General features: G+C 44.5%; 1 protein-coding gene and 1 pseudogene across 1 annotated transcript; one reads left to right on the top strand and one right to left on the bottom strand.

Moving 5' to 3' along the window:
* Positions 1–11,880: 11,880 nt before the first annotated feature.
* Positions 11,881–13,418, bottom strand: LOC110302361 (C2 calcium-dependent domain-containing protein 4A). Its single transcript, XM_021173197.3, has 2 exons — positions 13,327–13,418; positions 11,881–13,158 (listed from the first exon to the last, which is right to left on the bottom strand). The coding sequence occupies exon 2, from the start codon at positions 13,116–13,118 to the stop codon at positions 12,096–12,098; it is 1,023 nt and encodes a 340-aa protein (XP_021028856.2). The 5' UTR covers positions 13,119–13,158; positions 13,327–13,418; the 3' UTR covers positions 11,881–12,095.
* Positions 13,419–23,315: 9,897 nt separating this feature from the next.
* Positions 23,316–24,024, top strand: LOC110302360 (spindlin-1 pseudogene; annotated as a pseudogene).
* The last annotated feature ends 300 nt before the right edge of the window (positions 24,025–24,324 follow it).

Here is a 24,324-nt window from a genome sequence, read left to right as displayed (position 1 = left end):
GGGTGCTGGAATTTGAACTCGGACCCTTATGCTTGAATGGAGCCATCTTCCTGGCCTCCCATTACCCTGCCATCTGTCCATAAACATTCTCTCCCTTTCAAAAGAGGAGGAGGCAGTCACATAGGGACAAGCACAGCCTTGCATAGTTGTAGACTCTAAGGCAACCCATTGGGCCTCCTGCAGTCTCACCGCTTTCCCTGGCCTGGTCCTTGCCCTTTCTAGATTTCCCTTCATTGGAACTGAAGTATCACTGTGACCATGACCCCAGCAAGGTGGATGGAAACACAAAGACCAGAACTGATTACAATGTTTAGAGTTTCCTGCACAGTTTACATGGAAGGCAGTGGCCCTCCTCCTCTTCCAGTCAGAGCTCTCCAAGTCACCCTCTCTCAGTCCTGTCATCAGCCATTGATGTCCAACACCCCTTCCTAACCATGCACGGGTTAGAAAACAAACAAACAATGCCAAACACTAATTTTTACCCATTTTGGAATATAGGTTGTTAGATTTGATTCTTTGTTACAGGTTATAGCACTCATGTCTCAGAGTAAACTGTTGAATTAATTAATTAACTAATTAATTAATTCAGTTGGCAGGTTCACTACCTGCCCCCAATGGTTTACATTCCAGAATGAAAGACACACGCACAGCCTTTATATTTTAATATGCCTTAAGCAGCACAATAGCTGGGCTACTGCCTAACCTCCACGCTGTTTAATCCACCTCCCGACAATAATCCAGAGTTATTCCTTACTTCACTGTATATTCTATCTTGACTGCTCTGGACCCGAAGGGCTGCCCAACTGGGCTGCGTTCCGGGGCCGTGCTCTCCTGGCTCCTTAACATGGCAGCCATGCCTCTTTAGCCTGCACTCTCCTCAGGCATTTCATCTCTCTTCTCCTTTACCCTCTTCCAGCAGGGCAGATCTCCCTTCTCCTTCCTCCTTCCAGTCCCTGTTCCGCCCCTGTCTGCCCTTCCCAGCCATTGGCTGCAGGCATTTTTATCTACCAATCAGAACCAACTGGGGGCAGGGTCTCTCAGTGTCATGCTAGCAGAATTCTCTCTTGCAAACAATTTTAGGGACCCAAATTAACATTAGAATACAAACAGCATTAGGCCAAACCCACTAGAGTAAATTGTTTTCACTTTGATCTCTACAGACTTTTACTACTTCAGGCAATCTGAGGAAAGAGTGAGATGGGCCAAGTTCCTGATTTAATATCCTCTCTTCTCTGCCACCATGTTCTTCCTCCACTACCCACCTGCACCGGTTCCAGCCTGCAGCTGACACCCCAGCCCTCATGTCTGAAGGAGTTGGAATGTAGACAGCGGAGTCAGGATTGTTTATTTCAAGTTCTTTATTTTAAAAAGTAGATTAGATATAAATTATGGTGATGAAAGAAACAGACATGGAAAGGGTTACTGTTTGGAAGGTCAGGGAGAAGGGCACACAGGAAGTCTTTGTGCTGTTTAGCAAATGTCCTGTGATCCTGGCCAATCTAAAAATAGAAATGAGATAAGACGGAGACTACTGAGAAAGACACCAGTCATACTTTGGCCTCCGCATGTGCATGCGTACCTGTGTGTCTGTGTATATACACATTAGCATATAGACACACACACATGAAAATAAGAGATGGTGATGGTAGTGAAGAATGAAGCTTAACCTGACTGGGTAAAGGGAAGGTGGGAGGCTATGCAGGAGATGCAGGAGAGGAAGATGGAAATTCAGGCTTCTACATGGATCATTCTGACAAACACAGGCACCATGTCCTGACAGATAGAAATAAGACTCATTGCTAAGGTGATTTTTGTTTTTGTTTTTTTTTTTTTCAGGAACTGTTATAAATCAGCCAAATAAACCCCACTCTGACTTTGCAAAATAATCCTAGCACTTGGGAGGCAGAGGCAGGCGGATTTCTGAGTTCGAGGCCAGCCTGGTCTACAAAGTGAGTTCCAGGACAGCCAGGGCTACACAGAGAAACCCTGTCTCAAAACAAAACAAAACAAAAAAAAAGACTTTGCAAAATAAAAAGGGGATTTCCTCTGCTAATGTCCAGAAGGAGGCTGTTTACGAAGGATCACAAACTCTTCATGCTGATAGATGGATTTGAGAAATACACATCTGCTTAGAACATGGCAGATGGAGACTAGAATGAGCTGCCAGTGGAGTGGAAAGATGCAACTCTTTGTGTTTTTATGTCATTTAGTGCAGTCATCCAGACTTGTTCCCAGTGGGCTGCCCTTTGTACAGACTTAAGGTTAGAATCACAGATGTGCATAAAGCTATTCAGCAAAATTATACTCACTTGCAGGAAACGAAGAGGTGATCTCTGTGTTGGTTTCTACTCTCCTTGCAGCAACTGAAGGAAGCAAAGCCGGGCTTACAGCTTAACCATACAGTCCACCGTGCACAGAAGGCATGGGGCATGAGTGAATGGCACTGGTCACATTGTATCCGCAGCAGGAAGCAGAGCCAGATACTAGAGTTCAGCTTGCTTTCTCGCTTGTATTCACTCAGCAAGCCTGAGCCGAGCTCATGAAACAATGTTTCCCCACAGTTACGGTGGATCTTCTCATATCAATACAATCTAGACATTTCTTTCTTTCTTTCCTTCTTTACTTTCCTTCTTTACTTTCTTTCTTCCTTTCTTTCTTTCTTCTTTTTTTTTTTTTTTTGGTTTGTTTTTTTTTGGGGGGGGGGTTGTTTTGTTTTGTTTTTCAAGACAGGGTTTCTCTGTATAGCCCTTACTGTCCTGGAACTCACTCTGTAGACCAGGCTGGCCTTGAACTGCTTTACAGACTCGTCTCGAGTTTTGTCTCCTAAGTGATTCAAGATTCTGTCACTTTGACAATCAACATTAACTAATCAAAGTCTACCCTTTGCCAAATGGTGGTGGCACATGCTTTTAGTTCCAGCATTCAGGAGGCAGAGACATGCAAATCTTGGAGAGTGAGGCCAGCCAGGTTCACACAGTGACTTCCAGGACAGCCAGGGCTACTCAGAGAATCCCTGTCTCAAAACAAAAACTTAATTATTAATTTACTCCTTGTCAATTTGACACCCAAGCATATTGCTTTCAAGCTGTAACTTTCTATACCTTCTCTCCATAGGTTCATAGCTATCACATGCTGCAAATTCATTCAGTTCAACTTTTAAGAGTGTCATCTTCAACTGTTCCAACACTATCTAGAAAAAACTTACTTCTGAGACTCAGGTAATCTTTTAACTGTGAGCCCCTAAAACATCAAAAAAATTTTACAGGGATCAGAGAGATGGCCCAGTGAGTGATGACCAGATAGATCCCTGGAACCTAAATCATGAAAGGAGAGAGCAAACTCTTACAAGGTGTTCTCTGACCTCCACACCCATGCACATATACCCACAAACATATTTACCCACGTGCTTGTACAAAAATTAAAAATATTTAAATATCATAAATGATCTCTTTTTAAATTACAAGTTTCCAAGTTGCAGTGGGACAGAACCTATAGTACTATTCCAAAAGTAGAAATATAGGCAAAAGAAGGAAAGGTCAGAAAACAGAGTCCCAAGTTCCATGTCAGCTATCTTCTGAGCTCTAAAAAGGCTTCAGTGGCTCCACCCGTTCAGCTCTGCACACATGCAGCCACACACATAAGCACTCTTTTGGACATGTCCCATTCTCTGCATGCAGCCTCCCTCCGTGGATGTCTCACTGTTAAGGTATTTCCAGAATACTGGGGTCTCCGCTGCATCTAAAGCTGCTCCTTCACACCATCACACGATGGCCTCTCAGGGCCTCCCTAGGGCAAATATGATCTTGCTACATATTGCTTGGCCTCAGCAGCCATTTGGAGCCCTCATCCAGACCTCCAAAGACCTGTTCTCATGGATTTCAACAACACGGACATTCCCTTCTTTTCTGGTCTAAGCTTCCGCACTGCCACCGGCTGCCAATGCTCTCTGTCTTCTATACCCTGGCATCGCCTTTATTGAATTTCAGAATGTTGCACTGACTCAGAGTTTGGTCTACCTGCTCTTTCTGTTTATCCCATCTTTCCTTTCTACATTCAGTTTGGGCAATCATTGATTGATTAGCTAATGTGTGCTGTACTGTTTTTTAGGTGTCTGAGACAAAGCAATGACTATGTAAACCACGTTTCTGCATTTGTAAAGCATGCATTGTCATAAAAAGGAAAATATGAAAACTACACAGTAACTGTGTAATGCACCATTGGGTAGTAACAGTGACACATGCAGGAGGGTAGAAGAAAAGGAAAATAAAGAATTGTAAGGGCAAGAGGACAGGGGTACCAGCTAGGACTTTGTGAAGAGGTGACATTCTCATAAGAGTAAAGTAAAACATGAGGCAGAGGAGTCAAGGACAACTACACGAGACTGGAGTGACAGAAGACATGTTTGTGACCTTGAGAGAAGGCTCAGTAAGTAAACTGCTTGCTATCCCAGCCTCAGTCCCCAAGTTTGGATCACCAGAACCCATATAAAGCTAGCATAGTGCTTCTATGTTGAGATGGGCCACAGAGGTAGGAAAATCCTTGAAAGCTTGCAGGGCACCTGACCCAGAGTGTACAGAGGCAAACAAAAAGACTCTGACCCAGATAAGGTGAAAGGTGATGGTTGATACTGTGAGACCCCCGAAGCTGGGCCTCTGCTCAAGTCCTGGGATGAGGTAGCCAGCACACCAATGACTCTAGAGGAAAACCACACCTGATGCAAACTGCAAGAGGTTTTATTATCAGCTAGCTGAGGATGAACTCCTGGAGCCTTGCAGGGCAGGGGAGTTTGACAGTAACAGTAGAGGGCTTTTAACAGCTAGCTGAGGAATTGGGAGGAGTTGGGAGGAGAGTTGGCTACAGCTCCTTTCTGGAGGGGTAGGGGGAGTGAGCTGCAGCTTCCTCTCCAGCATCTATCTCCATGTCCTTGTAGGTCTTCCTACAATTATAGCATCTCTGGCTGTAAGGCACAGAAACAAAAAGGCTTTTTGCTGGCTATAGAGAACAAAGAGCTTTTTTCTGGCTGTATTTTTAGAGATCAGGGAAAACAAGCTTGGGGAACGTCCAGGGGCTTTACCTTCCAGGGAGAAACACTCTAAGTCAGGGTCTCACAATACCTAAGGTTAACATGGCAAGTGCACACCTGTACTCACACATATGAGCACGCACACACACACACACACACACACACACACACTGATGAGCATGTGCCCACCCATGCAAGCACATGCACATGCACACAGAGATTTAAAAAGAAGAAAGCATGATTGTGCCATTTATTAAGGACTAGGAAAGATTATACTGGGAGGAAACAGAGTTTTGGCTTAGAGCTATGGATACAACTTGCTGAGGCATTATAACATTGTAGTAAGGGGCTAGTTAGTTAGCTGAATTTAGTTCCTTTTGGAATTTTTCCCTTCCCAAGGACAGAAATCTTCCTGGATACTTGTCTCTCATTTGCCGCTCTCCAAACCTGTTACCTTCCTTAGTTGTTTTGTTTGGGGGTTTTTTGCTTTGTTTTGGTAGTTACTGTAATAAAACTTGTTTTAGTTGTTCTTTTTTCTTTCTAAGTTTTATTTATTTATTTAGCTATCCACTTGTGTATATTGTTCATAGCTGTGCCCTCTGTGCTGAGTATGACACTTATTGCAAAGAAGGGGCTCAAATGACTTGTGAGACAGCACAGGGTAGGCCAGTCATCTGGAGAAGTCAGGACACCTTGGTTCCTGTCTAAGGTCAGCTTTGTGTGCTAGCTACATGGCTCTGTGGAAACGTGTCTGGAGTGAGTTCTCGGTTTTCAGTTATATGATTTTTAAGCACTGATTTGTCCACTTAAAATTATATTTAAAAATGCAGGATTTGTGATCATACTCAGGATTTTAATAAGCTCTTTCTGGGCTGGGGAGACAGCCCAGGTGTTAAGAACACTGGCTGCTGTGATCCAGGACCTGAGTTCAGATCCTAGAACTCAAGTCAGATGGCTCACAACTTCCTGTATCCCCAGCTCCAGGGCATCTGGTACTTCTGGCCTTACTGGTATCTGCCCTCTAGTGCACATGCATACATCTATACATAATTTAAAAAAAATAATAAAAATAGACCTATTTCAAAAATTCTTGGGAGCTAGAGAGATGACTCAGTAGTTAAGAGAACAGACTGCTCTTCCTGAAGACCTGTGTTCAATTCCCAGCACCCATGCGGCAGCTCACAGCTGTCTGTAACTCCAGGATCTGACACTCTCACACAGATATACATGCCGACAAAACACCAATGCACATTAAAAAAAAAAAAAGAGTGAACAAGAAAATAAAAACTTCTTAGAACCTCTTAGAACCCACAGCTCAAGAAATAGACAACTGATTTTAACTCATCTAGGAAATCCTACTGAAAAACTAATCACTGTGTAACTGAAACACACCTGAATGGGAACAAGGCCACAAAAACAGCGTTTACAGAGGCCACAAAGATTCCCTCAGGAAGAAACAAAGGGAATGCCCACCCCCACCATCACCTTGAACTCCTATTTCCTTCCTTTACCTCTGCTCGCACAATATATGAAGAATTCTCTTGCAAAAGGGTCCTATTTCTTCTCAAGAGAGGATTCTCTTCATCAATGCCGTTGTACTAGAAGAGAGTTCTATGTGCATTATATGTGCATTGAAGGCAGAGTGGAAATTACACCACCTAACTCTGTAAAAACAGTGTAATAGATCTGTCTGGAATGATGTTGAAAACATTATCACAATATCGTGTGTGCACAATTGCCCTCAGAGGTCAAGTTACAACCCCTGATGTTGTTCCTCAATTGTCATTCACCTTGTTCTTTGGGACAGGGTCTCCCATTGGTCACCAATAAGGCTAGACTGGAGGGTTATCAAACACCAAGGATGTAGCTGCCTGTCTATCCCTCTCCAGCCCTGCGCTTACAATTGTGTACCACCGGCCTCAGCTTTTTAAAGATAGGTTTACCGGGACTGGATTCAGTACATCTCGCCTGCATGGCAAGCACTTCACCAGTGAATGAACCTTCCTTCCAGTGTTCACTTAAACAGTAAGACCGGAAAAGCGAGCATGTGAGTGTGCTTCTGTTCTTATTCTTCCACTCTGGGGTAAATCCGTTTTTTTGTTTGTTTGTTTGTTTGGTTGGTTGGTTTTCCCTTTTTACTATTAAAATGGTCTGGAAAAGGAGCAGATACTGTAAATAAATGGGGGGGGGGAGGGTGCATTACTTTTCCTTTTGCTTCCAAAAAGCGATCAGAAAAGTGAAAAAAACATCAATGCTGCAAGATTATAGATAGAAAAATGTGGCCTCCCTTCCCCCAGCCTGGAACCTGCCTGCTCTAGGGTGGAGCTACCGGCTCATTCGTCCTGCCACGCCCACTGCTGGAACCTGACCTTGCTGCCTGAAGGCACACACGTGTTCGTCCTGCTACTGGACCCTGAGTTACTTGGCGGGAAATTGGGTTCCCTCCCCCTTCCTTTATAAACTGAGTGTTTGGAAATATTAAATTGAGCCTCGATCAGAACTTGTTGTCCTGGCTTCATTCTTTTCTTCCGCCCTATCTAGTTACCTCTCTTTGCAGGGAACTGCCATTCTCAGTTGAACCGTTCGTGTTGTGGACCGCGGGCGGGCCGCAACAGTTGGCGCCAGAACTGGGACCTGAAGAATGGCAGAGAGATGCTGAGAGAAACGATTGCTGTGTGGAGCTCCACAAGAAAGGAAAGAATCTTCGTATCGGAGGAGGAGCATCGGAGCAACGGACAGGTACACATGCTAGCGCTAGCCCAAAAAAAATTTCAGTTTTGAAAGTGTTGCGGGGATGCAGTAGGATACGAAGCAAGTTTGAAGCAGTGCTAACCCAACACTGGTTCTACTTGGGGTCAGCAGTTCGTAAATCGGAACTAGATACGGAGACAGGCGGTGTGCCGCAGTTTTTTTTTTAGAAAACTGCTTAGGTGGAAGAAAGAAGGGTTCAAAAACATGGATCAGGCAATTGTTTTTAGTTTTCAGGAGTTGCTTAAGGAAAAAGGAGTAAGGCTTGAAGTACAATTAGTAAGAAATTTTTTAGATAAGATAGATAGCTGTTGTCCATGGTTCAAAGAAGAAGAAACGATAGATTGTGGAACCTGAGAGATAGTTGGTGAGGCCCTGAAGCGAGTTAAAGTTTGAGATTAAGCTTCAGAGGCTGAGTCTCTTAAGATATTTCTAGTTTAGATAATGATTAATGTGGTTCCTATCCTAAATAGTAAAATTTAAGATAAGATATAAAGCAATGCCTCTTTATTAAAGCGTTAAAGCTTGCTTTAATAGGTATTCATAGGTATTAATTGATATCCAAACTTCGTAATATGATAGTAATGCTTCTAATATTGATTTTAACAGTGATAAATTGTTTTAAACGTAGGTTTTGCTTTCCCAAAGTTGTAGGTATTATCCTAACCTTGCACAAAAACTTAAAAATTATGGTTAAAACTGCCATTGTTCCATTGACTGCAGCTTGCAGTTTGATTGCAAATTTAAGATTAATGCTCAGATTAAAAAGTATTTTACCTTTGAGTCAATACAGGGCTCTGGGCAGTCCCAGAGCGGCTTGTGAACTTTCTTTTGTTTTGCAAACAATGCCTAAAAAAGTTTTTCCCTGTGTTCAAGAAAATTTCTTTTTAACAGTGTTACAGATCTATTCAGATGTTTAAAATAATGCTTAAATTCAAAGATTTTTGCTTCTAGTAAACTGGTAATCACTAGAAAATTTTGCCTCTATGTATGGCTAATATAGCTTTACATTATGTAAGAAAAATGTTTATTGTTTCTGCTTCTTTACGAGAAGCCAAAAGTTTTAATCTTTCAGTATATATTGTTTCCTACGTGGAAAATATTTTATTAACTAATGCTTCTCAAGGGAAGTTTACCTTAAATCCTTGCTCTCACCCAAAAGATTCAGAGACAGTATCCTTTTGTTATTTGGTGTTTTGATTTGCTGCAAAAGGTTTTACAAAAAATAAAGAAAGCTTTTATAATTGTTGTTAATTGGTAATTAAAAATTAGTTGTGCCCAAGACAATTCTTTGGCCAGAAAAAACATTATTGTAAAGTCATTTTTCTCATCCTCCCAGCCAATCGTTAGCCCACGTGGGCCCAACTAGCTGCTGTGGAGCAGAGTCTTAAGACACACAGTTGCCCCTATTCCAGCACAAATAATCTGGTTGTGTGCTGTAGATGGTGTTTTAAAATGCTGAACAATCAAACCTTAATTTATATATTAATAGTCAATGCTATATCTCTGAGCTCATAATTACTTAAAATTGTTCGTCCCTCAGATACTATTAATTCTCAAATTTACAATTGCTTATACATATTTTTAGTTAATAAATAAATAAATTATGCACGTGTGACTCTTAATAACTTTTCTAGCCTTCTAGTTACAACCGTTCCTTAGGAAAAATAATTGAAAGTGCAATCAGTCGCTGCCCCTTTACAGCCAAATATTTAAAATGTTTTGTCCAAAAAGTTATTAATTCAAAAGGTTAGATATTGTAAAATTTTAAACTTTAACCTCTTAAAAGACAAAAGAGAGAAATTGTATCCCCATATATACTATTTAGTGCATTTCCATGCACACTATTTAAATCATACCTTTATTTTCAAAATTTGAGATTAAAATGTCAAATTTAATAAATGCTTTTTAGTATCTTAAAAGGATCTACTTATTGGCTTATAGATTGATCCTAAAACAGCTACCTTATTAGGAAAGGGAAAAACAGGTTCTCTCCACAGAACTCTACAGAAGCATATTGGTAATTCGTGTGCTGAGCTGACAGGTAAGTTAACTCAGTGTCCTGATTAAAAGGACTAAAAGATTAAATTCATGTTTTAGATCCATCCTTACTTGTCATTTTTCCAGTTTAGACTAGCTTCTAGCCTTTTAACTTTATGGCAATAGTACATCAGAGACTGTATATTCAGACTTAGTAAAATTAGTCATTTAATAGAGTCATAATGATTTTTCACTCTTCTTAAGTGTGACCAGCCATTCTAACTCAATCTTAGACTGGTCTAATATTCAGTTCAATTATTAGAGATTCCTATATTCTAAATTACCTAGCAAAGTTAATTCAGAGCATTTTCCCCAAGGTCACCAAAGGCTCATCTTGCCTTCACCTTATTTGTCCTAAACTTTTTGCAAACTGACATTAAAGGTCAGTCTGCAGCGGAACGCCGCTGGCACCCAGTTACTTCTAATTTGAGACTAGCTTTAGCTTTACAATTTGCATCTAAATAAAGTACCTTGACTTCTCCAAACAGAAAATTTACATTACTACACTCTAATTGTTTAGTATTCTTCCTTCTCTCAAGCAGGTCAATCTACATTCTCCGGTTCTCCGCCCCGCCCCTAAGAGCAAACAGGTGGTTCTGCTAATCTCCCTTCCAGGGACATCCCAGCATGTGGCTTTTCAGTCTAAGATAAGATTTAGATTTACCAGGAGAGCTAGGGAAGTAGAAATTTCATATATATTTACAAAGATTAGTTCTTATTTTGATAGATATAGGCTTAGTCCCTTAGCTAGCCTCTGGCTTTTCACCCTTGCTGTTACTGCAAGGTGTCCTTAGTTCCTCAGGCTACTGGGAATAACAGGGATGAGGAGGAAAGACTTTCAGCTCCTATTTTAACCAAAATTAATGGTGTTAATACTGACATAATTCTTGTCTAGGCCTTGCTAAATCTGAGGTTGACAAGTCTCACATAGAGGCCTCGCAATAACTCAGAATTGCGATACTGATTCATAATCATATGAATACGGTATGGGTACCGCTTGGCGCAGGAGATCACTGCGGAGGGAAGGTCCAGTTTGACCGTTTCTGAGTTCCCTGTGCGACACACCTGATTTGAAAGAGGTTGGTATCCGACTCCAGCTAAACACTAAAAATACTTACGGCTCTGCCTCCCCTCCCCAAAAGATACCAAGAGCCACAGATGTGAGTTGTTACGATACTCACGGGAGGAATCAGGTTAATGTCCACCCAAGTCAAGGTTAAAGGCCCACTCATCTACGGATGAGAAAATCTTTTGATCACCTCTGTTAAGCATTGCCTATTTAAACTTAATTAACAGGGGGGAGAGAGATTGGAGACCTTGCTGTTGTAAGAGCAAGCCCTTCACTGCCTCCCACAAAAAAAAAATAAAAAAGCCAATTGGCCTGGTCTTAACCTCTTCTCACTGTCCCCCTGCCTGTCACCCAAAATTGTGGATAATTATCAGTTCAGTGTTATTCTAAAATTGTTTAGCTAAACTCAGCCAGGGTTCCAACGCCCTACTTAAAAGGCAAACAGGTAGCTACTTATTCAGCACTAATTAGCATTATAAAGTCAGAGCCTACAGCCCAGTGCTGGTATTCAGTCAGTGCTTTTAAGACAGTCTCAGCCAGATACAGTTTACCATTAGAATAGTTAGGGAATCCCACGGAAATAGTTTTTTTTCTTTAGCCCTAGGAACTTAGGCAGAACTATTGAACATAGATAATTTTTCTGCCACAGGCCACCCCTTTCTTATTTTTATTTTTGTTATCTAATGGGGGGAAATGTGGCCTCCCTTCCCCCAGCCTGGAACCTGCCTGCTCTAGGGTGGAGCTACCGGCTCATTCGTCCTGCCACGCCCACTGCTGGAACCTGACCTTGCTGCCTGAAGGCACACACGTGTTCGTCCTGCTACTGGACCCTGAGTTACTTGGCGGGAAATTGGGTTCCCTCCCCCTTCCTTTATAAACTGAGTGTTTGGAAATATTAAATTGAGCCTCGATCAGAACTTGTTGTCCTGGCTTCATTCTTTTCTTCCGCCCTATCTAGTTACCTCTCTTTGCAGGGAACTGCCATTCTCAGTTGAACCGTTCGTGTTGTGGACCGCGGGCGGGCCGCAACAGAAAAATAAATAACTTTTATTTTGTACAAAAGGGAAAGTGCACCAGAGCCAAAAGGCTGTGTGTGTGTCCCAGGGATAAGCCACTGTCAGAGTCCAAGAGGCCTTGAGTATCTGAGGGCCAAGAGTCTCTGTGCATCTCAAGGTCACTCGACCTTAACTGTCCAGAGCATCAGGGAAGCCGCGCTCATAGCAGTAGCAGAGAGCCCAGCAGCAGCTCGCCCTGGCCCAGCGGTCGTCCGCGCTCCAGCCCGCGGCCCTTGCTCTCCGCCTTGATGCGCACGGCCAGGCGGCGCAGCTGCTCCTCCGGGAGCCGGTCGAAGCAGCAGTCCTGGTCCAGGGCGGCCTTGCGGCTGCGGCGGACCACACTGGCGCGCTGCTGGCCCGACGGCCTCAGCACCAGGCTGAGGCGGCAGCCCAGGGCGCGGGGCTCCAGCGCGGCGGCCGGGCCCTCAACGCGCAGCAGGCGGAGGCGGAGGCAGGCGCTGCGCGGACAGTACTCGGCCGCCAGGCGCAGCGTGCAACCCCCGCGGCCCAGAGCCACGCTGGCCTCGGCTTGCAGGCGCTCGGGATCCGGGCTGCTGGGGACCGGGGGCGCGCAGGAGGCGGTGCGCTCGTTCTCGTCGCCGCGGGGCGCGGGACGCGCGCTGGCCCGGCCGCGGGGGGACCGCAGCGCGCGGCTCAACAGACCATCGGGGGCGCGGAGGAGGCGGCGCACACGGGGCACTGGAGCGGCTGGTGGGGTTTTGTCCAGGTCGCGCGGGGCGGCGAGCTCAGAGTCCGATGCTCGGCGCGGGCACGCGTAGGTGTGCGCACGGTGGCCAAGTCCCAGCCGAGGGGTGCCGGGGTGGCCGAGGAAGAGCGACTCCTTCCGGCGCGTGTGCGGGCTCTCGAGCAGCGCGCAGAAGCCGTAAGCGGTGCGCGCGCGGGGCAGGTGCGGCAGCGAGAGCGCAGCCTGGGAGCGTGGGTCCCAGTCGGTGCGGCCAGCGCAGTCTTCGTCACTGTCCTCGCGGTCGTCAGGGATGCGCGGCCACAGGTCCGGTTCGGCCGCGCAGCGCCAAGGCAGTGCGGCAGCGGGAAGCGGTGATTCGAGAGCGCCGGGGACCTGCAGCCGCGGGGGGATGCAGAACTCTGGGATGCGGCCCGGGGTGAGCACGTTGGAGAAGGCAGGCTCAGGAGTGGAGGAGCGAAGTCGACCGAGAAACCTCATCCTTCTAGCTTATGCCCGAGCGTGGCGGATACACGAGCGTCTGCAACACAGAGGAAAAACTGTTGAATTTGGGCTCCTGAAGTCCAGTGGATCCCTTCTTTGACCCTCTGAAAGCACCCACAATTCTAGGGCTCCGGGTCAGCACGAATCAACCTTTGGAGCATCCTCATAGTAACAAACTATATACATGAATATATAGAAATCAGACCTTTTCTTCTTCAGTCTCGTTGGGTCCGACTAGTCGCAGGAACGAAGCAGGTGACGTGTAGTTGACAGCTAGGGCTCCACCTTCAGCACTGCAGCTGTGACAGTGGCGCTCCAAACTTATACCTTAGCGGGAGTCACGCCCAGGTGCCAAGAGGCCAATCCGAAGAGGTAACAGACCGAGCCCGCCTTTCAGCCGTCCCTTCCCACTAAATCTCCAGCTGCTGGCTGTATAGGTGTCGCAGGAACTGGCTCTGGGACTTACATTGGCTGTCCCTTCGCTGGAGCGCCATTTACAGGAGGCAGCAGATGAGTAAAGGACATCCTGTCACCATGCGAAAGAGAATTTGGTAGTTCAAAGTGTGGCCTCTCAGAGAAGATGAGGAAGGATGAAGAAACGTGAAGTTGAATTTAGCGACTAAGTAAATCCGATCCTCCCACTGGGCACCTGACTCATACGTTCCACTGGCTTCTATTTTTCAGGATGCATACCTGTTTCCAAGCACAGACTAAACTTGACATGTCCGTTTAGGATGGGGTTATGTGCAGAACGTTTTGCGAAATTGAAAACGCATTAGTCGGCCTACGTTTAACATATCCCTACTGCTTGGATTCGACACTGGACTAAAAGGTTGGAGTAAAGTGGTTGCATTCACTTTAATTCAAAAATCGTAGATCCTAAGTCCTGGGTCAGCACCTTATTTAGCCTCTGTCTCCCTCTGCTGGACTGTCCTTGATATCACCATGGTCTGGGCTACCAGATGCCCTAAGTACTGGTGACTTGGGTAAATAAATAAAGTTCAAAATCTTATGAATGACTTGGGGGGGGATTTTGAGCAGATCCCTAAAAATAGTACTTGATTTTCCAAAATTACCCTTTTCTTTCTGCCCTAGCCAGACCTATCCAGAGGCAGGGGTTTGGGGTGATGGAGAGGTGGAGGTCGGTGGGGATAGACAGGGGGACCTTACAGTTAATCCAAAGACACTCTTATTTTCTGAGATAAAGATGAAATGAGGCTGGGCATGGTGGAGCACGCCTTTGATCCCAGCACTCGGGAGGCAGAGGCAGGCGGATTTCTGAGTTCAAGGCCAGCCTGGTCTACAAAGTGAGTTCCAGGACAGCCAGGGCTATACAGAGAAACCCTGTCTTGAAAAACCAAAATATTAATAATAATAATAATAATAATAAAAGATGAAATGAGAGCTTGGAGAAGATCCAGGAAGGCTAAAGAGAGCCTCTTAGTATGGAGATCTGCTCTGTGTCTGCCATGTGCTACTTCCCGGGGCTGAAGTGCCTCTTCTTTGTTTTGTGTCTTCTAAGGGGATGGGGAATTATGAATGACCTCAGGACTCACACACAGCAAACAAATACTGCTATTGAACCACATCCCCAGACCTATTGAGTTATTTTGAGAGAGGTCCTTGCTAAGGTGCCCAGGCTGTCCTTGAATTCACTGTAACCCAGGCAGGCTTTGAACTTGCAGTCCTTCCTGAGTGCTGGAAATATCAGCCTAGGCCACCAGACACAGCTGACTTTTAACTTTCTGTATGCATCAGCCCCGTCAGGAACTGTTGGGACCCAGCAAGCCTCAAGAAGGGCAGGGAAAAGATCCATGCAAGGAAAAGAGTGAAACTTGAAGTCAGCACCACCTTTGAAAGTGATGGGTTAAAAATGGAAGAGTTTGGCCCCAGGGTTGATTTTTATCTTACTTTTTAAAAACAGTAGAATGTTGGAGAAAGGCTTCCGGGTGACATTTAGAACAAAGCTTTAGGCATAGTGACATAGGAACTCCCTAGCAAAGTAGGAAAGCGCCTGTGACCTTTACGATAGGAATGGGTCTGTTGACTGCTGACCAGTGCTCCTGGCAAGGGGCTAAGGAGGAAAGATGTATACTAGGCTTAAGGATAGTCTATTGGTAGATGATGTGAAGTACATGGGACCTCTTTCAGAAGGAAGGGTTCTATTCGCTGAGGCAAAGCTGGGGATTAAGGGGGATTCAGAAAAGCTGGCTCCCTAGAATAGTAAAAAAAAGATCACCAGGTTGTCAGCCGCCATCCACTCCCCCCTTCTGGGTGACCAGACATCAGTAATCTTCCTTTGGAGTCTGGTTTTCCAGTGGTTTCTTTAAGCTTTCCATGACCTAATTCCCTGTCTACAGTTCGTCCTCCCTCCAGCCAAGCAGTCTATAGACCGCTGTTATATTTCTCATGATACTTTGGAAATTTTGATTGGCAGCTTTTTCTTGCCTAATAGAGTTTCCTCGTACATAAGTCACAGAGTTCCTTGAGACACCATTATGTGTCATGAGTTTTAGAAACATAAATGAATACTTAAGAGTCTGGATGGGAGGAGGAAATGAGAAGAACCAAGGCACTAAAGGTTGAAGGTGAGGGAGCCTGCTATGAGTGTGTTTATGATCCAATAAAATCCCTGTGGTAGAGCCACAAATTGCCTTCATTCCAGTTGCCTTGTCTAGGTCATTAACCTACCATCTTACTCAGTGTCCCCCACACACACACTTCAATTCCAGCACCAGGGATACAATCTTCGGCAAATACTAAGGTCTCAGTCAATATTTGACGAGTTATATTGTGTTACATTGATAGTAATCTACCATCCAGTTCTTATGACTGTCAGGTGCTTCCAACCACCTATCTCACTAGCCAGCTACATTATTTGATTTCTCATAATAACCAGTGAGGCAGATGTCTCTGTGTGCCGGATGGGAAACTGAGGTGCACACAAGAGACCTTTCCTAGGGTCATTCAGACTGAACCTCGCCACAGCTGCTGAGTCTTGTCTTGCTAATTTCTGATCATTTCCTTCCTAACTAAGGTATTGTGTGTGACTTATCTGAAACCCAGAATTTCATTTGTTTGCTTGCTTGCTTGCTTGCTTGCTTGCTTGCTTGCTTTTTGAGACAGGCCCAGGCTGGCCTTAGGTTTGTGTGATCCTCCTGCCTCAGCTGCCTGAATGCTGGAATTATAGACTTGTGCCACCACGCTTTGGAACAATGTTTGTTCTTAAAACACCTGGGTCTACTTTTGTGTATTTTCTACTATCGTTATGTTGAAAATAACCCATTGTATCAAGATCCTTAAATATGAGGAAAGGTGGAATTTCCGTCTGTATAAATAACATTCTTAATCACATTTCTCTAGTAGATTTGTTTGTGATTGGACAAGTATTGATCCATATGGATCCACCAGGGCCAGAGAACAGTAACTTATTCAGCTAAAGCCAAATTCATGTAGAGTTATTCTTGGGGATCTCTGACCATCTGATTCCCCAATTCATCAGGTCAGTCGGCTGAAGAGCCATTGTTGAAGGGCCTTCTTCTCTAAGGCAGAGAGCACCCTGGAAGCGTGTCCTAGGGTGGAATGGCAGAACTATGTAATAAGTGTGGATCCAGTGCCCTTTCTTCTTCCTTGAGGAGGTACAATATTTTTCCTAACCTTCTTAAAAGCATCTTTACAGTAACTATCTAGACTAATTTGTGGTTACGTTTTAGCAAACATTAGACATTCTCCTTTGATGTCAGATATTTTTCTCCTTCACATTGGTACAATGTACATAGAACCCTTAATCATTTTTGCAAACATTATATTTATTTAATCATTGAGATAATAATGGAAATCTAATACTCAAATTTGTCATTAACAATATAGGAATACAGGGCTGAGCCATTACTAAGGCCTGCTTGTGACTCCCAACCATATCTTGAGGCTGGAGACATGGCTCAGTGGTTAAGAGCACTGGCTGCTCTTCCAGAGGATCCAAGTTTTATTTATAGCATCCACATAGAAGCTCACACCCATCTATAATGTTAATTCCAGGGGATCTGATTCCCTTTGTGTGTCTCCAAGTATATCAAGCATGCATGTTGTACATATACATACGTGTAGGTAAACCATACATTATAGAGAGAATATCTTGAGTGTTGTATGGATTCATCACCTGTCAATTAAAAAGCCTATGGCCTGCAGCTTAGGCATGAAATAGAGGTGGGACATCTTGGAGGAGAAAGAATTCTGGAAGAGAGAAGGTGAGAGTCACTGAAGAGAACTGGCGAGACAGGCTCGTGGTACCAGGCACAGGTAACCAGCCATGTGGCAGAATGTAGGTTAAAATAATTGGGTTATTTTGGTTATGATCTAATCAGAATAGAACCTAGGTATATGGCCAAGTTATTTATAAATATATTTTGAGTCTGAGTCTTATTTCTGGGAGCATGGGGCTGGGAGGAAGAACCAGCTTTAACTACAACAAAACAGTCCCTAACTTACGTCAGTTAAAACCCAAGCTTACATCCAGAAAGGCCTGTGGAAAAGTCGGGCTAACAGAAGAATAATTCTGGTCTCTAAAATACAAAAACAGACCAAAGCTTCCCAAAACAGCACAAGATGAATGGCAGGGAAGTAAATTCCCAGCCAAGAGCAAGAACCTACAGAGAGATAGTATGGAAGAAGGCTTTTGAAAGAAGCCCCTACTCAACTTAAAAGCAAAACACTAAAGTTGGGGCTTCTCCCACAGGCAGGACATCTGTTTACACACAGGCTAAATGCAGCCAATACCACAGTGGATAGAGACTTCCTGGAGATCACAGCTGCAGAATAAGCCCCTTCAGGTTCCTTCAAACTTGGCATGGCAGGTTGGCCCAATTATGTTCTATGGGAATTCATGCTCTGCGTTTGTGGCTTGCCAAAATGCAGCCTAGGTTGGCTGCTGCAAGCAAGCAGAATGCTGAGACACCTCCCCATAAACAAAGGCACAGGGTCATGCCCAGGCATAACACAGTGCCTCATCTCTCCAACAGCAATCAGCAGGAAAGTAAGGAAAGGCAAATCTCTGTGAACTCTGGACCAGCCTGGTCTACAGTATAAAGTCAGGGTGGGATTCTCTACTGATGGATGCACCTGTTTACAAATAACAATCTAAGATTCAAATGACACATTTTTTTCTTTGAAAGTTTTATATAGGTTTTTGCTTAATAATAATGAGGGACTTTAGCAATTAAAAAATACTCATGAATCTTAAATTTATATAAAGAGGAATATGAGTAGTTTTATATAGGTTTTATAGGTTATATGAGTTATATAGGTTTATAGGGTATATAGATTATATAGGTTTTTATATAAGTTTTATATAGGTTTTTGCTTAATAATAATTAGGAGAGACTTTAGCAATTTAAAAAATACTCATCTTAAATTTATATAAAAAGGAATATGAGTAGTTTTTCTATGTTATAATTTCTTTTTTTTTTTTTTTTTTCGAGACAGAGTTTCTCTGAATGGCTGTCCTGGAACTCACTCTGTAGACCAGGCTGACCTCGAACTCAGAAATCCGCCTGCCTCTGTCTCCCAAGTGCTAGGATTAAAGGTGTGAGCCACCACCACCCGGCCTATAATTTCAAATAGGAAAGAATGCTTTTCTTTGAAGAGGTCAGCTCAGGAACTTTAGAAAATTCCATCAGACCCCTCCTGCCCCGTAAGCGGAAGGTCAGAAAGAACACAGGCACCACCCCCCAAGGGAGGGGCTAATTACATATTCCTCAGACCACAGGGAGGAGAGACCAACCACTGGAGCTCAGAGACACATTCCATGGCCACCCATCTCACTCCCTATAGCCCAATCAGCTTAAAAGTCACACTGTTCTGTCAGTCACATTGTGCCTAGTGGCTGCTGCCTGGAGACCTTTATATAGGCTCACTGGACAGCCTGAGCGTGGTCTTTCTCTCTCTTTCCATGTGCAGGGCGACCCCAACATGTTGGAACAATAAATTCCTCTTGCTTTTTGCATTGATTCCTGGCTCTGTATGGTTCACTCGGAGTGTCCCCGATAATCTAAGGCTCGCCAGAGTCTTATATTTGGTGCGTGGGCCGGGAATCCAACTCCTTGTGGGAACACACTGGCGCTGTGAATCGGAGGTCTCAAGCTTTTACCGTGGTTCTTGTTTGTCTTGCTGTTTGTCAAAGTCTGAGTCTATAAGGCTGTTTGAACTTTTGCTTGCAAGCGTTGTCGTTGGAGAGCCTACGGAGTCTGATGCAATCAAGTGCGGTGGGCAGATGTTATCTTAATGTCAAGACCGCGGGGGTGAGGGTGAGGGTGGGGGTGGGGGTGGGGGTGGGGGCAGGAAGGCTCTGCTTCTTCTGGAAACAGCAAGACCAAAGGAAGCCTGGTTTCTCTGGCTACTGCCATATGGGCAGAGGCACCTGGTGGATTAACCAGTCTGACGTGGACAGTGGGTTTTCCCTGATTAGACCTGACTGGGACTTTAATATGGCAAAAGGTAAGGGGCACCTAAAAGTCCACCACCAGACTTCACTGGCAGGTCTCAAGGGGGCTGCATGATGACCTACAAATTTGACCAAGGTATGAGGTTAAGCAGAGACCAGATGAGTCACCCGCAGCCTTTCTAGATCTAGTGGCTCATGGAGGCACTTCGCCAATATACACCCTATGACCCCAGCAGCAAGGAGCACAAAGCTACTGTGACTGTGGCTTTTATAGACCAGGCTAGTAGAGACATCAGGAAAAAGCTTCAGAGGCTAGAGGGATGACAGGATAAGCCATTGAGGGATTTAGTGCAGGTTGCTGACAAAGTCTACTGTAACAGGGAGACAGAGAAAGAGAAGGAACAGAGAAAGAGAAAGAAAGAAAAGTGACAGGGAAGGAATCTTCAGAGAGTCCCGGGCTACAGTAGTTAGGGAAAGCAGAGAAGAGAGACCGTAACCCCCCTGAAAAGGACCAGTGCTCCTACTGCAAGGAGAGAGGCCACTGGGCTCAAGAGTGCCCTAACAAAAGGAAGCTGGGAGCAGGAAGTCCCAAACCTTGGGAACAGCACCCCCAAAAGGCAAAGGCCTTATCCCTAGGTGAAGACAGTAATTAGGGGAGACAGGGTTAGAACTCCCTCCCTGAACCCAGGGTAACTCTGAGAGTGGAGGTGAAACCCACTCAATTCTTGGTGGACACAGGGGCTCAACACACTCGGTCCTCCAAGCCAATGGCCCATTTCCAAGAAGAGGTCTTGGGTTCCTAGAAGCCACTGGCACCAAAATGTATTCATGGACTACCCGAAGAACAGTGGACCTAGGGATGGGCTAGGTTTCTCATTCATTTAGGATCACCCCAGACTGTTCCTACACTCTGCTGAGGTGAGACATACTCCCCAAAATGGAGACCCATATACACTTCCTGCTGGCCCAAAAGGAGAGACCTCTCAGACTGACCCCTGCTGAAAGCCATGGTGACCTGGTTTACAGACAGGAGCAGTTTTCTCCATGAAGGTCAGAGACGAGAAGGTACTGCTGTGGTGAAGGCACAAATGCCATCTGGGCAGAACCTCTACCCCCCACCCGCCAGCACCTCTACCCCTTGGCATGTTGACACAGAAAGTGGATGTGCTTACCCTCACCAAGGCCTTGGAACTTGAAGCCATCAAGAAAATTAACATCCATGTGGATAGCAGGTATGCCTTTGCCACAGCCCACGTCCACAGGACTATATGCCAAGAGAGAGGACTGCTCACATCAGAGGAAACAAATAGGAAATCTTGGACCTCTTGGATGCCCTAGTTAAGTTGGCAACTGTGAGTATTATTCACTGCCCAGGACATCAGAAGAGAAGAGACTCAGTGGCCTAGGACAATAACCAGACAGATCAAGTGGCTCAAGAAGTGACTCTGCAGAAGCCTACCCCGGTTATGGGCCTGCAAGAAATGGGATTGGACTAAGAGATGGCTTCACTTAAAATATATAGAGAGAGAAAGAGACAGACCTCAGGTTCTGGACCAGAGAGATAGTAGAACAGTGTGTAAGTTATGCCAGCAAGTGAATGCTTATGCTTATGCAGCCAAGAGTAAACAAGGCAAAAGACCTAGGGGAGAAGGGCCTGGAGTTTATTGGGAGGTCGATTTTACAGAAGTTAAGCCAGGAAAATATGGTTACAAATACCTTCTAGTGTTTGAGGACACTTTCTCTGAATAGGTTGAGGTTTTCCCTACCAAGCAGGAAACAGCTACTATGATAGCTAAGAAGATATTAGAAGAAATTTGTCAGAGGTTCAGAGTGTGGGCCCAAGGTAATCGGATTGGACAATGGTCCTGCTTTTGTATCTTAAGGTAAGTCAGGGATTGGCAGAAATATTGGAGACTAATTGAAAGCTCCATTGTGCATACCAACGCCAGAGCTCAGGGCAGGTAGAGAAAATAAACAGAACCCTACAAGAGACCTTGACTAAATTGACCTTGGAGACTGGCTTGAACTGATTGGTGTCCCTCCCCTTGGCCCTGAGCAGCCCCTACCATTTTAACCTGACCCCTTTTGAGATAAAGGCTTGCCGGACGGGCTGCACGTGATCATTCTCTCTCTTCATGGACAGGGTGACCCCAATATGTTGGAACAATAAATTCCTCTAGCTTTTTGCATCAATTCCCAGCTCTATGTTGTTCACTCAGGGAGTCTCCAGTAAGCTAAGGCTGGCCAGAGTTTCAAGTCTATTGCCAAATAAAAATTTTTCTTTTTTGCCCTTGGAAAGGTATATTCCGTTAGTCAATGTGGGGATCCAGAGTTGGGGATGGGGCAGAATTGTTTTGCTTTTATCCAACAGAGGAAGAAAAGCTGTGCTCATGAGAGCTAACTTGGGGTAGAGTTTCATGCTGCTCTGAGCAGCCAGCCTGTCTCCTTGGAATGTGAGGTTTCCATAGGAGAGCTGTGGCAGCTCATAAGAGCTAACTTCAAAATGGGTGTCACACTGGTATGACCAACCAGTCTCTATAACCTTCCATGGGAGAATTAGAGAGAATTCCTCGGCCTAGTACATAGCACCACATGGTGCAAGCTATAAAAACTCAGCAAATACATGGTGACCTCAGAACATGCTTATACAGTGAAAGAAGGGAATTTGAATGAAGTTAAATATAAAGAAGGGTAGTTATTTAATTTATGTCAAAAGCAAAGGGATATAAATATATTTATCCACAGTGATATTCATCTCCAAAGAAAAGAGAAAGGAATGGGAATCGTTATGTTTTCAAGGATACATAGATAAATCTAAGCCTTTGATATCAATACATGGGAGACAAAGGCAAGGACGGGTAGGTTTCTTATGAGTCTGAGGCCATTTGCTTTTACAGAGCAAATCCAAGTTAGTCTGGCTACACAGAGAAGCCCTATCTCAGTAAAGGATAATTGTTTTAAATTGTTTTAATTATCAAAATGAAGGTGGTTTTTTTTTTAAGTTCAGTAGTTTTCCTGATACTACAAATCCTCTATGAGAAAGGCTAAAACAGAGCACATCTAAATTAAAAGGGACTGCTAAATCAAATTAGCCTATACTTTTGATAACTTTGGATTGCTGGACCAAGGACATGCTATTTTGAGAGGAAGGCTTTGTATTTGTGTTAACAGAAAAGAAGAAAAGGAAAAAAGAAAAGGCTTTGGATTTCTTTCAAAGTAATAAGGATCAGATGGGATAGAGAAAGGCCCCCTGAAGATCTTGGCTGCCAATAGGAAGAAAAAAGTCAAGAAGGGTAACAATTTGCTGATCCCTCTACGTGGGACTAACTCTAAAACTGACTGAGACATAAAAATGTCTCTACCCAGAACTTCAGCTATACATAGTCAATGCATGTAGGCTTAGATTTTTAAAAACCTCCCATTAAATAAGGGTTTTTTTTTTAAGTGTTCTACCTCCCTTCTAGCCCACCACCCAACAGAGGTAGTAGGAAGGAAAGTTTAATAGGGCAAAGTAGGGTATGGACCCCGTTAGGTTTTTAGGAAGATTTCAGTCTTCATTATCAGGATATCAGCAGTTGAGTTCACGCAAATCAGCAGTGCTTGCTCAACCCACTCTCAAATACCATTTACAAATCAGCAATGACAGTTTGATCCAGAAGAAACCACGAGGCTCTGCCAATGAGCCCGAGTCCACAGAAGCCTCCAGAAGCCACGAGAAGTTCTTTGGTGCATTTCTCTCTATGAAGTCATGACAAATGAAAATCAGTGAAGACGAAGAACATCGGACTAGTGTGGGACCAAGCAAACCTGTGTCCCAACCCCATCGGAACATAGTAGGTTACAGAATCCAGCATGGGTGGAGAGAGGGCAATGGCCCTGTTACCCAGTGGAAGAGGACTGTCCTGGACCAGGTGCCTGTGAATCCTTCCCTGTATCTTATAAAGTATGATGGATGGGACTGTGTTTATGGACTAGAACTTAATAAGGATGAGTTTCTCCACTGGAAGTCCTCCCTGATAGAGTTGCAACATCTCGGATCAGCAATGCACACTTAGCGGACACGATAATTGGCAAAGCAGTGGAACACATGTTTGAGACAGAGGACGGCTCTAAAGATGAGTAGAGGGGGATGGTCCTAGCACAGGCACCTGTTATGAACACATGGTTTTACATCACCTATGAGAAAGACCCTGTCTTGTACATGTACCAGCTCCTGGATGATTACAAGAAGGCAACTTCAGTTTTATATTATGCCTGCCTGATTCCAGTGATTCGCCTCCAGCAGAAAAGGAGCCAGGAGAAGTTGTGGACAGCCTGGTAGGCAAGCAAGTGGGATATGCCGAAGAAGACGGCTTGAAAAGGACTGGCATGGTCATCTACCAAGTAGAGGCCAAGCCCTCTATTTCATCAAGCTTGATGACGACTTCCATATTTACGTCTTATGATTTGGTGAAAGCATCCTAGATGTCATCACAAACTTTGCCAAATTTGTGGAACTATTAAATGTATAATTTGTACACATAAAGACTTGATTGCTTTCCAGTTTAATGAAAGCTTAGATGTCCCTGCGAACCCCTAATCTCCACCAGCAGAGCTGGTGTTGTTCTGAATAGTGCAGACTGATTCGAACACAAGGCATCTGTGAGGGGAGTCCTCCCTCTTCAAAGCATCTGTGTGAGGGGGTCTTCCCTCTTACAAGAAGGCTGTTAGTTGGGGGTTACAAGCAAGGTGGTAAAAGTTAAGCTAGTATCATAGTCTTTTAAA

The sequence above is a fragment of the Mus caroli genome, unplaced genomic scaffold (assembly GCF_978045245.1).
Source record: "Mus caroli unplaced genomic scaffold, Mus_caroli_1 scaffold_11, whole genome shotgun sequence".
Lineage (NCBI taxonomy): Eukaryota > Metazoa > Chordata > Mammalia > Rodentia > Muridae > Mus > Mus caroli.
This window is presented reverse-complemented; position numbering and strand designations above follow the sequence as displayed.